This window comes from Tinamus guttatus, unplaced genomic scaffold (genome assembly GCF_059628265.1).
Source record: "Tinamus guttatus ecotype Peru unplaced genomic scaffold, ASM5962826v1 Tinamus_guttatus_pri_ptg000710l, whole genome shotgun sequence".
NCBI classification, from domain to species: Eukaryota; Metazoa; Chordata; class Aves; order Tinamiformes; family Tinamidae; genus Tinamus; species Tinamus guttatus.
The window spans coordinates 2,313,306-2,326,581 of record NW_028289244.1 but is presented as its reverse complement, the minus strand read 5'-3'; the positions used below and the strand labels follow the sequence as shown (position 1 = coordinate 2,326,581).

The 13,276-nt window shown below is 49.9% G+C and overlaps 1 protein-coding gene across 1 annotated transcript; it reads right to left on the bottom strand.

Annotated features, from left to right (window-relative positions):
* Nucleotides 1–508: 508 nt before the first annotated feature.
* Nucleotides 509–11,536, bottom strand: CATSPER3 (cation channel sperm associated 3). Its single transcript, XM_088536943.1, has 8 exons — nucleotides 11,433–11,536; nucleotides 10,120–10,273; nucleotides 8,776–9,006; nucleotides 4,811–4,993; nucleotides 4,264–4,404; nucleotides 3,495–3,614; nucleotides 2,281–2,457; nucleotides 509–529 (listed from the first exon to the last, which is right to left on the bottom strand). Exons 1-8 carry the CDS (start codon nucleotides 11,534–11,536, stop codon nucleotides 509–511), a joined length of 1,131 nt encoding a protein of 376 aa, XP_088393069.1.
* Between the last annotated feature and the right edge of the window lie 1,740 nt (nucleotides 11,537–13,276).

The following is a 13,276-nucleotide window of genomic DNA, read 5'->3' as shown; positions in this document are numbered from 1 at the left end:
CTGTGCTGCTCCTTGTTTATTTTGCTGCTGAGAGCCGTAGCAGGATGGTATGTCCTTGAGGAGGCTTAAATAGAAGTTATTGTTATTTAGTAAAACTCAGCACCCAGAAACCCACTATGAAAACCCTCATGACTTTGCAGCACCCACAGGTCAGAAACACATCCTGGGCACCCAACACCCAGCTTGCACTTTCTTCCCTCTTGTCACCCTCCAGCTCTAATTTCCTGGGTACCACAGCAAAGGGAGGATAGGGTGACAAGTAAATCATGATGGGTACAGGTTGCTACAGCTCCGTTAATCCTCGTCGTCTGTGCAACAAGAGACAGGTCACGGTGGCCCTTTCCCTGTTAGATGATGCATGTGGCAGTGACTACCGTGCCTGGGTGCCTCCTCTACCAGGGCTGGCTCTGGGGCAGCGAGATATTACAATATCTCCAATAAGGACATGATGTTATGGTCTGTGTCCTCAGCACGGTTCATTTCTCTCCAGCTCAGAACAGCCCCTTAGCTATATCGGGTCTGCTTGATCCTAGAAAGGAAGGACAGACAGTTCAGGCACTTGCAGGTCTAATCCCAGCTTTATTGCAAGGTTTCCATGAAAAGGAGCTGAGCTGTAATGCTTTGGGAGCGTGCAGTTCCTGCAGCCCGAACAACAGTGTCCTTCCTGGGCTGCCACCTACCAGGTGTGTCAGGGTCTCCATCAGCACCCGGGATAGACATGGCAAGAATGAGCCAGGAGAAAGGAAAACTAATGTTTCCCGAATTATTTTTGGTTGCAAATGCTTCTGTCCTTACTCAATAGAGCTTCGGAATAAAGATTCTGGGCAGAGTCCTGACAGTCCCCAAGGATCACGTTGCCCACGACAAAACCTTTATTTTTCAATCTTCTCAGGCAGTGGCTGAGATTTTCCTTCCATGCTTTCCAAGATCCTGCTCAATACGCCAAGCATTTCACAATGTAGCTCTTGTAATCTGCAACGAGAGGGGAGCATGGCAAAACTATCCTGCTAGCAGGATGGATCACTTTCCAATACCATTGAAATACCATGTGGAGAGCCTATTTAAGAGGCATATAGAGAAGAGCACTCCATCTAACCACCCCTCTGTAAACCCAGGCAGTTCAAAAACAGTGAAAAGATCCCATGTATTTTGTATGAAGCTGACTCCCCTTTCTGTGTTGGTTTTATTTAACATTCTTTCAAATATTTTTCTCCTAAAGATCAGATATGGTGAATGGCAGAAGTGCCATGTGGGACCGGATCAGCAATGTGCACGGCAAAACACTTCAGGAGCGCTAGTCCTGATGGGTGCATTCAGCACACAGAGGAAAAGTGATGCTAAGACTCCTGGAAGGATCCCTGATCCCATGGGGAACTGGACAGGAGGGAATTTTCAAAATAATATGTCTAGGGCAGTGGTCAGATCTGTGGTCGGGGAGGCAGCAGCGCTCCATAAACCATTTCCTGGCACAAGCTGGAGATGTGGTGAGCTCTGCTGAACCAGCCATTGGCATCTCTCTCTCTCCCCCAACGTGGTCCTCAGCATGAGAAAGCTGCAGCACTCCAGACCAGATCCAGGGTTTTTTAAACAATAGGTACCCAACGTGATCATAGGCTTGCCTCACATTAAGGTTAACCTAAGATGTGTAAAATGTGTCAGGCTGCATTCGAAGGATTTGAGGGAGGTTTTTATGGTTACACGGTCTAAGCGAATTGCCTAGGGTTAGTCACTCCCCTGAACAAGATCCAGAAAAGTCCATTGCTGAGTCAAAGCACAGGTCAGCCTGGATTACTGCTGTAACAAGGCAGGCGAGCATCCTGCCTCCTCTCCTCCTGAATGTGGGTACCAACAAATCACCCCAGTTCCATAAATGCAGGAAGGGCCCTCCTCTCTCCTAGGGATGCAGCAAGGAAACGTGAGAGGCAGGTGGAGGATGGACACTGGTTCTGGGGGACACCCAGGGCTTCCCTGGGGACAAGACGTGCTGCACGAGGCCACCTCTGTCCCTTGCCCTGCACAGGGGTAGGTGGCCCTGTCCAGGAATGCTGCTCACTCCAAGCAAATTTTCCATGTGTTTTGGTTTGAGTGTGTTAGAAAACAGCCCTGTTTGTAGCGCGTATTGGATGTGGGAGCTTTCCTAAGCTCTCAGTACTGCTCATGCTGAGAACAGCAGCATTTTCCCTAAGGAGGATGGCCAAAAAACGTCCACTCGCTCCAATAACCCAGTATGTAGAAAGAGTATTCGGGGGTCTTTTGTCTTGGAGTCTCCCCCATACTCACCAGCTCCACGGTTACCAACCTCTCCACTGACTCATCCTGCAGGTCCAAGACTGTCAAATAAAGATCAATAAACCGGAGGCTGACGCAAAAATCCTCTACGATGATGGAATCCGTGTGGTGCAATGTCTTCTTGAAGTTATCCACCATCTCGCTGAAGGCTCTATATTGAATGGATTTCTGGTGAGAAAAAAAAACAAGCTCAGGAACAGAACACTGTTAGCAATGAGAAGGGGTCGCACAGAGATAGTTGTTCTCCAGACACTTGCGAGCTCCTGCTTGCACCAAGCAGGGTGAAACGAGAGATGGGCTGGAAATGGGGCAATCTGTAATTCCTGCCCCCATGGGGCTTTAGGAGAATGGGGTAGGTGTTGCACGTCCTGGTACCAGCAATCTGTAATTGCCTGTTGAGAAGGGACCCAAGGAGATGGGTCCTGTCATTGTTGAGCTATTGCCACCCCTGGTGCTAGGAGCAAGACTTAAATTGCTGCTCAAAACCAGTCACTCGACACAGTATTTGGACCAGGGATTTTCTGGCCCAAATGCAAGAGCACTCTCAGCCGAGCCATTCTGAAATGATTAAATTACATTTTCTAGCAAGAATGAGCAGAAGAGTTGGGGGAAACAGGCAGTCACGTTGCTCTAATCATTTACATTTCAGTGACAGCTTTACTACATTTACTTCAAGACTGCTTTGCAAAAGCCCTTTATCAAGCAAGGCAAAGCACTCCTGCAGAACCCAGGACATGAATTTCAAGTCCGTAGTAACATTTTGGAAACTTTGCATCAACAGACTGCGAGAGAGCAGGCAGCATCGCGACCTCCCTCGAGTGCTCGCTGAAAGGGAGTCCAAGTCATTTCTGGACGGGATTCTTGGCTTGACATGACCTGAAAAGTTTTCTTGTTAATTTCTCTTTGAAGTTAAACAAATTCAGACAGAAATACACTGAAACCTTTTCTAATATCTTTACCATTAAGTTCCATTGCAATGCTTTTAAGAGCTGATCCTACCAAAATTCTACCATGTGATGATCCTACCAAAAATGCACAGAGAATGTACAGCCTAAATTGTCATAAGAAAGGGGGGGAGTAAAAAAAAGTAAATTATTCCTCCATTGAAAATGGCTCATATTTTTCTTGTCATAGTGAAGAATACCTAATACCTGCAGTTCTTGCTATGCACCCAAGGCCAAACACTGCCTAGCTGGGTCACTCACCCGCTGATGTGTGATCTTGCTCATTTCCTCCTGCTGCTTTTTCAGGAGTACTTGTTTCTTGGCCCAAATTGCAGCCTTCCTCGTTGCTTTGCACTCCCGTTCGTACTTCTGGTTTGAGTCCTGCCAATGCCAAACGGGCAGCATGAGAGCGAGTCCCAGAGCACAGTCAGAGCGGATGGTTCAAGGGATCAGTCAAGGAGACTCGTGCTTCAAAACCCCCGGCCCAGCTCCAGCCCCACGAAGGAGCCAAAATTCTGTTAATTTAGATCAGCCGGGGCTGACACCCTGCGGTTGTCTGAATGCAGGATGCTCTTGCCATGGGCTTCACCTTATTCCATGTGCAGATTCATCCCTGCAGCCCAGTCCCTGTCTCCAAGCACTGACTTGTATCAGATGAGTTAGAGGCAGTTACAAGAACCATGAAATCAGCCAGGGGCTGACGAGACACAGGGTCTGTGTCTCTGCCCTTGGTGCAAAGTGCACTGGCTGCCCTGGTGCAAAGGGCTGGTGGTACTGGAGAAGTGGGAGATTTTAGCAACTGTGGAAAAACAAGAGTCAAAGTAGAGATGTAAAGATGACCCAAACCAGGCAGAGTTGGAAAGACATGCTTATTCTGCTCAGGACAAAGGACTTCTGAATCCAAAATGTTTCTAGTTGCACCAGGAGACCATTTTTACAAGCAGGCAAATGTCAGTTTTCCAAGATAGGCCTGTTGGCTAGTGACATGCGCCCCCAAACACAGACGTGCAATGCAAGGAACCACTACTACCTGCATTTTGATAATCACAACTCCAATGAACATGTGGAAGAACACAAAGAACCCCAGCAAGATGAACACAATCATGAACACGTGGCTGTTTGTAAACCCATGATTCTCCAGCTCTTCCTGTATGTCTGTCCAGCCATCAACCTGCAAATGCATTTAACCAGAACAGAGAGTTAGTTCCAAACCACAGTATAATTCACAAGCCATATGAGATCTTGCTCCTCTCTATTTTTTCTCTCTCCTTTTTATTTTTTATTTTTTAATTGAACACAGTTTCTTCTCTTCCTTAGAGTTCCAGGTTTAAGACAGCTAGCAAAGGTCTCATTGCCGGCAGCTTGAGAGATTTACCCTCCTGAATTTTCAATACACGGTAGGAAATTTATCTACCAAATCACATTTTTCAGAGAGATCTGCAATATGATCTCACTATAGAGCCATTCACACTCACCCCAGCACAGTTGCAAGTTAATTAATGGGCTTCTTCAGCAGCACTCCAAAATTCAGTTTGTTTTTTTGGCTGACAGGAACTGGAAAGTGCTGCTGTACTTACAGTGAATAAACTGAAGAGTGTGAAGAAGGCAGCCTCCATGTTGCCCCAGTTTTCCGTGTCTCCATTTTCAGGATGTCCATATAAACCATGTCCCAGAATGGCAAATATAAACATCAGTAGGAACAGCAAGATGAGGACATACGTCACTGTCTTCACCATCTGGCCAAGAGCCTTCATGACAATCTGCAGAAGGGAAAAGAAAGAGAGTGCTTCTTAGCAGAAGAAAAGGCAGCCCCAGGTAAAGGAAATGCCTGTTGGGCCAGGATGAAGGCAGGGAAGTGGCACAGCAATTCGGTAGGTGACAAGCTCCTGAGAGCAGTCCTGAACCAGCTCCTTCCCATGCACCTGCAGTGCAGTACCAGAAATCGAGGACAGTCGTGGGGCAGCCACCGCTGCGCACTCAAGTGCTACAAAATCCAGAGACTCTGCTCATGTTCAAGCCTCTTGGACTGGGAAATGTCCTTGGCAGGGCTCTGCAGTGAGCAAGTGCTGCCCAGAGGCAAGAGCAGGGGCTGTGCAGTGCCAGAGCGATGACTCTCAACACACATGAGCCTCTCACTCCTTCCTGACACAGGGTTTCACCGTGACAGGTTGCTAACAGAGTAACACGTTCATGTTCATAAAGGACACGGCTCTTCCTATCCCTTGCAATCCACCAAACCCAAACGAGCAGTGCTATTAACCCTCCTGCCTCAGCATCTACCCCGAGCTGCTGCCCTCAACCACTGCTGTGCAGCAAGGGCCTGGGTATGGAGAACTTCCCCCTCGTCCCTCCGGGGCTGCTCTCCTAGAGAAAGCCCTGTGCAAAGCTTGGGTTCACCCAGAAGGAGCAGGGTATGGCCCCTGAGACAGCCTGATTTCTTATAAAGACCTACATGTGACATCGATATATACAAAAGACACTCTTGGGAGTTGATGGGAATGCCGGCTGGGGGATTGAGCTTAGGTCGGATTCATCGGCAATGGCTTTTAGCCAAATGCAAACTTTCCTGTTAACTGCAAATTACAGAAGACGACATGTAGCCTCTTGCATCCATGTTATATTCCTCTAGAGACCAGCAGCCACATGGGCTGGCTGCTTTCCCCTCATTGCAACACGCCTGCTAACACCAGAGCGTTTCTCACACAGTGCACTAGCTCAGAGACCATCCATTTATCATTTCCTCTTTGGACAATAGCTCTGTCAACAGCATCTCAAGTTAAAGCTCTGAAATCTATCCAGTTGATCTGCTTGGATGGTACTTCCTGGTGCAGACATTTGTGCAAAGCTAGCATAAGACGTTCTTTCCAGTCCCCCCTAGCTGCCAAAAAGTTGATCCTGTTATGATGGATTAAGGACTCCCGCAGCACTTGCCTGAATAGACTTTTGGCTTTTGCAAGGCTGGTGTGCTCTAGAAAACAAACACACAACACTGCGTCTGGCCAAACGTCCCAGGTCCTTCTTTTGGCCACTAGTCACTCCTCAACCTCGATGGGCTGAATTTCTTGGATCTACCTACCAAGGCAACAAAGACTTATGCAAAGGCGAGTGCCGGCTTTGCCTTTTTTTTTTTCCCTCTAAAATTTCCAGCTCTGGCAGCTTTGCTAAGAGTGACCACAGAGGAAAGCGATAATGTGGCCTCATGGCCGTGTCACCCAGCCGTGCTCAGAGACGGGCGGCAAGAGCGGGGGTTGCCAGCTCTGTGCCTGCACCACAGAGACCCAGCAGTGATGCTGTAGGTAGCAGCGGTGCAGTCACCTGGACACATCCAAAACTCAGGAGGAGTCAGGTCAGAACACGTCGTCTGGACCACAGGAAGCTGCAGAGTATCCCCAGTTCATAGCTTATATCCACAGGCAGCATCAGGATTGCCTGAGCCTGCTTTCCTCTCCAGGACAGGCCAAGGAAATGGCCCAGACCAGACTGTGCAACGCCTCTGAGCATCTCCCCAGATGGGGAGCGTTCCCAAATGGATGCTCACTCCCTGCCAGGAGGTTTCCGATCACTCCTTGCCCAAAACCCATTCAATCCAGCCATCCTACGGCATTTTTGCCACGTTATGTCACGGCATTCGGCATAAAGAAAAACAACCTCCCCTGGCCCAGCGTAGCAGGAGGGCTGTAAAAAGACTCGGGGCAACTGCAGGCTGGCAAGTGCCTCCTGTGCAGGAGCATCGAGGCGTCCCAGCGGCCAGGGCAGCTCCTGCCTCCCCGCGCGCCCTCAGGAACTGCTGCAGATTCCTCCAAGCTCATATTAAGAAGGAGCTTTGTGGTTCACAGCCTGCACAGGTAGTAAACTACATTGAAATTAATCCTAAATATATATTTTTTAAAAAAGCAGAAAAGTCCTTTTTTTTTTTCTTTCCCTTGAAGAACAGCCTGGCATTTTGAAAGTTTGTTTTCAATTTGAAATAAAGATGAACGGGGCCTACACTGGAACGGGGATTGCAGCTAACAGAACGTCTCTGTATGGAATACAACAAGGAAATTATTTCCTCAAGGTGGAAATTTATTGCTCCAAGGTGGAAGGCAGAGTGTTTTAAAGAGGTTTTTAATTAATAAAGGGAAACGTGCCAAGAATGTGTTGCATGTTTGAGCTCTGTGCATTAAATACTGCTAACCTGTTGAGGGCCAATTTAGACTTCAATTAATAAATTACAATGCACACACAGGTATAAGTAACCTCCCACACCCTCAGCAAAACACATTTAGGCAGACCTATTGCATTTTTAAATGATTTTTAAGCAAAGAGGTGTTGCCTGTTGGGATGTCAAACAGCTTGGGGCGCTCGTCTCCTCAGATCAGGATGCAAAGGCAGGAATCACATGGCCCTGGAAAAGGGGAGGCAGGAGTAAGGCAGGACTTTGTGTGATATTTATAACAGCTCTGGCACAGGAAGGGACTGCTAGAGCCTAAAGAATTTTCCTTCTTTGGATAGTTTTTCCCAATAATGCCATCCAGGCACTCTCTCCCAAAGGCAGGTACAGTGTCCCAGTGGGCACAGTTCCTTACTGTCAAGTCTCACTGTCTTCCACCAAAGCCTATGTTTGCACGGGCCAGATTTCCAACAGCATTTAGGCTCTTAAAGCCACAAACTTGTGCCTACTGGGATTTTTCAAAGCACCTTTGCGTTTAAACATCCCATGGGAGTAAGGTGCCAAGTCTTATCCTCCAGTTTTCCTTACTCTTCGTCCCCAAACACGGCATCTCGGGCGGTGAGTCCCACAAGTTGAAGCGCGTGTAGCGTGAGCTCCAAGCAAACACAAACTCTTCATTGGCATTAAACATCTGCCCACTTTGCCATGCGTCAATTAGCTCTTTTTTAATCATCCAGACTAAACACGAGCATCCGATTTGCCTTTCCCAAATCATTCGTTATTTCATAGGCTATGCTGTCCCTCCTCCCAGCAACACAGAATAATTAACATATAAAAGTCTGGCGATAAGTGAAGTTTACGATCCAAACTAGAGCAACGAAGGCTCAGAAGTGAACGTTATAAGAGCCCTGTGCCCATAAACATCCCACTTCTGGTGGGCTCCCCAGCCAATTAATCACACGCAGAAATGCTGGCCGAGCATTCATTGCCCACATAAGCTCCTTGCTGAAAAACAAACCTCCAGCGCTGCCAGGAGAGAGCTAAGCAGGAGATGGCGGAGGAAAACACGCACAACCCAGGAGCAGCACGTGACCCCTATTTTACAGGGATTTTTTTGTGTCTACTCTGCTGTAGTAAAAATAAAATCCCTGCACTCCACTGGGGAGGGAGCAGAAATGGGAAAGAAACCGTGACCAAGTCAGGGGTGTCTTAAAGAAATCAGGGACTATTAGACTTCTCCTTCCCTCCCAGGCTACCGTGATCAACAGCCCCGTGAGAGGCCAGGCAGCCCCCTGGACACCCAGCGCTCGCTTAAAAAGACCAGGAAAGAGAGTCTGAGTCCAAAGGGACGGAAGAGCCGCCGTCACCGAGCGGAGGGCCGAGCTTTACCCGCATCCCGCTGCTGTACTTGATGAGCTTGAGGATGCGCAGGGCCTGGAGGCCTTTGGCCACCTCCCAGGAGTGGGCCGGAGGCGAGCTGAAAGCGGGCAGGATGAAGGCCAGGAGCAGGATGACGGCGTCCAGGACATTGTAGCCGTCCTTCCAGTAGCCGATGGGGTCCACGTAGAGCTTGAGTAGAAACTCGCTGGTGTAAATGGAGAGGATGAGCGAGTCCGTGAGCTGTGTGGGGAGATGGGGACGTAAGCACCTTGCTGACCTAAGGGATGGCACCTCGGCTGCTGGCACCATGCCTGTGGGGACCTGGACCCGGCCACAGGGACTGTCACCAGGACTGGGCCTGAGAGACACTGCAGTACAGAGCAGAACTGTTGTCCATTGGTGCTGCTGGCCCAGAGGCCACCATGGAACTCAAGGAAAAAATTCTTAACAGTGAGGGTGACAGCACTGGAACAGGCTGCCCAGAGAGGTTGTGGAGTCTCCTTCTCTGGAGATCTTCAAAACCCGCTTGGACGCAGTCCTGTGCCACGTGCTCTAGGTGACCCTGTGTGTGCAGGGGGTTGGACTGGATGACATCTAGAGGTCCTTTCCTCTATGATTCTATGTCCTCCCTCTACAGGGGGGCTCCTGGTCCCTGCTCCTGCCGTTCTTGCAGCAAATGTGGGCCCCAAAGCAGCATTAGCCTCAAAATGGACCTCTGAAGGGCCACGAAAACCAAGAAAACAGCAGAACGTGGACCGAGGCCCTGTTCCACCAAACAGCATCCCAACGCAGCTGTGGAGGGGCACAAGGAGGGCATGGGGAGGAGGAGCGGAGCAGATGCCATCCCCATTGCAAACACCCACCGGGTCCCCTCAGCAAGGGACAAATGGGAAGCAGAGAGGCCCTGGAAAGCCGCAGTTCAGCGCTGATCAGTCATGAGGCCACACGAGGGTCCCAGCTGCATCCCAGATCAGGGACCCTCCATCCTGGCACCGCCTGCTTCTCCCGCACAATCCTGCTTCTGGAGGCGGCGCTTTCCGAAACCTCTGAAGTTCCCCCAGAGCGACTTGACATTAGCCAGGTCTCTCTATATATTACTGGGGTATATAATTAAGGCTCAGAGATTTGCGTACAGTAGCTGAGTTGTGTAACACGAGGAAATCAAGGAGCGCTACAAGAGGGGGTTTTCAATGTGAAAATTGACTAATAAAAGCGTGCTTAAGCCAGCCGCCTTGCAACAACGGAGGGGAAAAGAGCCGCCATGAAAAGGACGTAACCGTTGCCTTCTAAGAACGATAACCACCATGGGAAGGAGCTTAAAGCTCAGCCCTGAAATGTGTTTCCCGGCCTTACCGCGAAGAAGGTGCTGGAGCTGAGCCGGAGGCGGTAGTCGGTCTCCACGGCCAGGAAGACGGCGTTGAGCGACACGATACAGATCATGAGGAAGGCGAAGAAGGGGCTGCCCAGCAGCCGGCGCAGGTAGGCGCAGAACTTGGTGTCCTTCCTCCTGCCAGGAAGAGCTCGGGATACCCAAGTGGCCACCGGCAAGGAGGACTCGAGGGACAACGTGTCCCCTTGCCCATGGCTCGAGGGACAACGTGTCCCCTCGCCCGTGGCTCTCTGCATGCCAAGTTCAAGCGCAGTTTTCCAGAGGGTCCCAGCCATCCCAAGCAGCGGAAAGGCTGAGAAGTTTGGCTCAGCCGGCGGATTGGGACAGATGAGCAGGAATTTAGGGGTCTTGTTGGACATCCCTTATCACTGCTGGGTTCTGCAGGTACAGGACTGGGTGGCTGTGAGACTGAATCCTGATCAAACACAGCGTGGAGACCTTGCAACATGTTGTGTATGGACACCAGCACTCGGAGCTTGCTGTCCTTTTTTTTTTTAAAAAAAAATCTGTGATTTCATCTCATCCAGGAAACAGTATGGCTCCTTAATGATATTTAAATTTAATATCACGTGGAAAGCACACAAAATATCACCCTGAGTACATTTGCTCCCACGCAGAGCCAGGCCTGACCACTCGCTCTTGCAGGCTGGAGACTCCTATGGCCAAGCCCAGCCCTACCGAGACCCTTGTGAATCCTCGGCTCGCCAGCTCCACGTCAGAGCCCTTCACCTCACGTCCAGGGGTACAAACCCACCCACTGCAGTCGTCTCTCACTAGGTTTGCTTTCAGGAGGTGGAATAGCCACACAATTCTGTAGCCAGCAGGGACAGGCATGTCCCAAAGGGAAGGACTGCTAGGATAAGTCAAGCTGCTCCTGGTCGGGAAAAATGCACAGAAAACATAGACATATTCTGTTCTCAGAGGACATAAATGAGGGACTAGGACATTCTTGTTCCCTTGTTTTTGCCACCAAAGGTCATGGTCTAATAAGTACCGAATCTGAGGAAGTCAGTTAATGGCAGTGAGGAAAACCATCAATACCTGAGACATACTTAAGAACTGTTAAATATTTGTAAAATAATATTTGAAGTGTAATCAAAGCTAACACAAAATTCAACCCTTTGCTTTCATTCAACATAATTGCATATTGACCCAGTCGATCCCATGGTGGGTCCCACAGCACAGGAATTACCCAGCAGGTGAATCCCGTCATCCACCCCAATCCCATCCCCGTTAACCCAAGAGCCGCGTTAGGACGACTTCGCTCCACGAGTACCTGAAGTGAGAGAACACCGAGTACCGGGTGTCCACCTCGGAAAAGGAGGTCAGGGACGTCAGGAGGAGGTCGGACATGACGCGCTTCTTGTGCAAGGGCTCCATGGCCGGAGGCGCCGCGCGACAGCGGCCGCTCCACGCGGGACACGCTGGAACCCGTCGCGCAGCGTCGCTGTTTGTGAGGTCACTTCCAGCCGGAGGAATCCGTGTTCCAGGCCAACTCCTGGAGAAATAAAATCCCTAAAATCGCTAGGAAAATAACAAGCAGGTGCTGCTTATTCCCCAACTCACTGCTTTTGCAAGCAGAAAGATAAAGAGGAGGTAACCGCAGGGTTTCGCTGCTCCACAATCCTCTGCCAAGGTGGCATGGGCAGGGTGTCCTCCCCCTCTTCCCAGGGGATTGCTGCATCCCTGCTCCACACGGTGGGACCGGGAGGGAAGCGCTCCAGGTGCCTGTCCCCATGGAGGCAGCCCTTTGGCTTTGGCAGTGCAAAATAACGCGAGCCGCTTCACTCTGTTTTCATGTATTGTTTTCATCCTGGCAATATTGTGTGTATATATATATATATATATATGTGTGTATATATATGTATAAAATTACAAGCACTCCTACAAAGAGGCAAAATTACATTCATTTTCAGCATTTACAGCCTGCGAGGTGCCAAAGTAGCAGGCGACAAGCATTTTTTTATTGCTGGACACTGCCCAGCTCTTCCATACAAACCGCACGGACAGTTTCTTGCGGTGAGACTTTCATCGCTCCCTGAGGAAACCAGGAAAAAACCTTGTCCCTGGTGTCCAGCGGGCCTCGGCTGCGCATTCCGAGGGGCTCCCTTTGGAAGGGGATCGTGGGGCTGTGCCGTTCAGCATCCTGCATCCGTGCTGTGCATAGGGTGAATCCTCCTCCGCGACGCCAGGGAGAAAACTCACAACCACATCTGCTGCTTTTCGCCTTGTTTCCTTAGGAAGCGCAGCCGGAGCGTTAACGATTGCTAATTCCTGTCACTCTGGGAGCCTCCTGGGCGCGCTGCTCTGGATGCTCCATGAGGATGTCATTCCAGGACACACATGTTCGGCTGATCCCAAGGCGCAGCCACAAATATTTGTCTTCTGGAGCAAACAGAAGTGACAAACTGACAGCAGCTTGTGCAGTGGATTTCCCTAGCCGAGTTAAGTGGCAATTCCCTTGCTGGCCGGAGGCTCAAGGCTGGCAGGGCTGCCCATGCCAGTCAGAAGCTGCAGAAAGCCTGAAGCCTTCAAAATAGCATTTTGCATGATTGAGAAGCAAGGAAAAGGCAGAGCAGGGCTGAGGGAACAGAGAAGCTGCATTGAAGCAAGGATCTGCACAAACCCTAAGTTATTTTATCCTTCAAAGCCTGGGGCTGCTGCAAGCATCCAAGAGTCGGGAAAGACTCAGGACCTTGATGGTTCAACCTGTTGTTCCGGTCCCACCTTTTCCTATTACCATGTGTGCCCACAGGGAGCAAAACCAGCAGAAAAGTCAAGTCCAACTCGCCCGGTGCTGTTGCTTTGCTCTGCTGGACACCCAGGCTATCAGAGCGGGCAGGCTCACGGCCAGCCCAGGCTCATCCGGACGCTGCGATCCCTCCGGGCTCACTCGGAGCAGAGGACGGATAGAGTGTCTAAAGAGAGCAGAAGAGTCACATCACAGACTAGGTTGGCGGGGACACATCCAGTTAAAATCAACCTAGATGCAGGAGGAAACAACCTTCCTCCCTTTGAGGAGCAAGGTCGTTTCCTGACTGATTACCCATATACTTAAAGCCACAATCAGCCTTCAAGAAAAAATTAAAAACAAAAAGCTCCCTTACTCTTCTCTGCAGA

Excerpts from the sequence above, each read along its gene's own strand:
- CATSPER3 (XM_088536943.1), bottom strand. The coding sequence starts at position 11,536 with ATGGAGCCCTTGCACAAGAAGCGCGTCATGTCCGACCTCCTCCTGACG. Across the intron at positions 9,007-10,119 it reads GCTCCAGCACCTTCTTCGCG|CTCACGGACTCGCTCATCCT; the intron begins GTAAGGCCGGGA and ends CTCCCCACACAG. Across the intron at positions 530-2,280 it reads GGTTGGTAACCGTGGAGCTG|GATCAAGCAGACCCGATATA; the intron begins GTGAGTATGGGG and ends CTTCCTTTCTAG.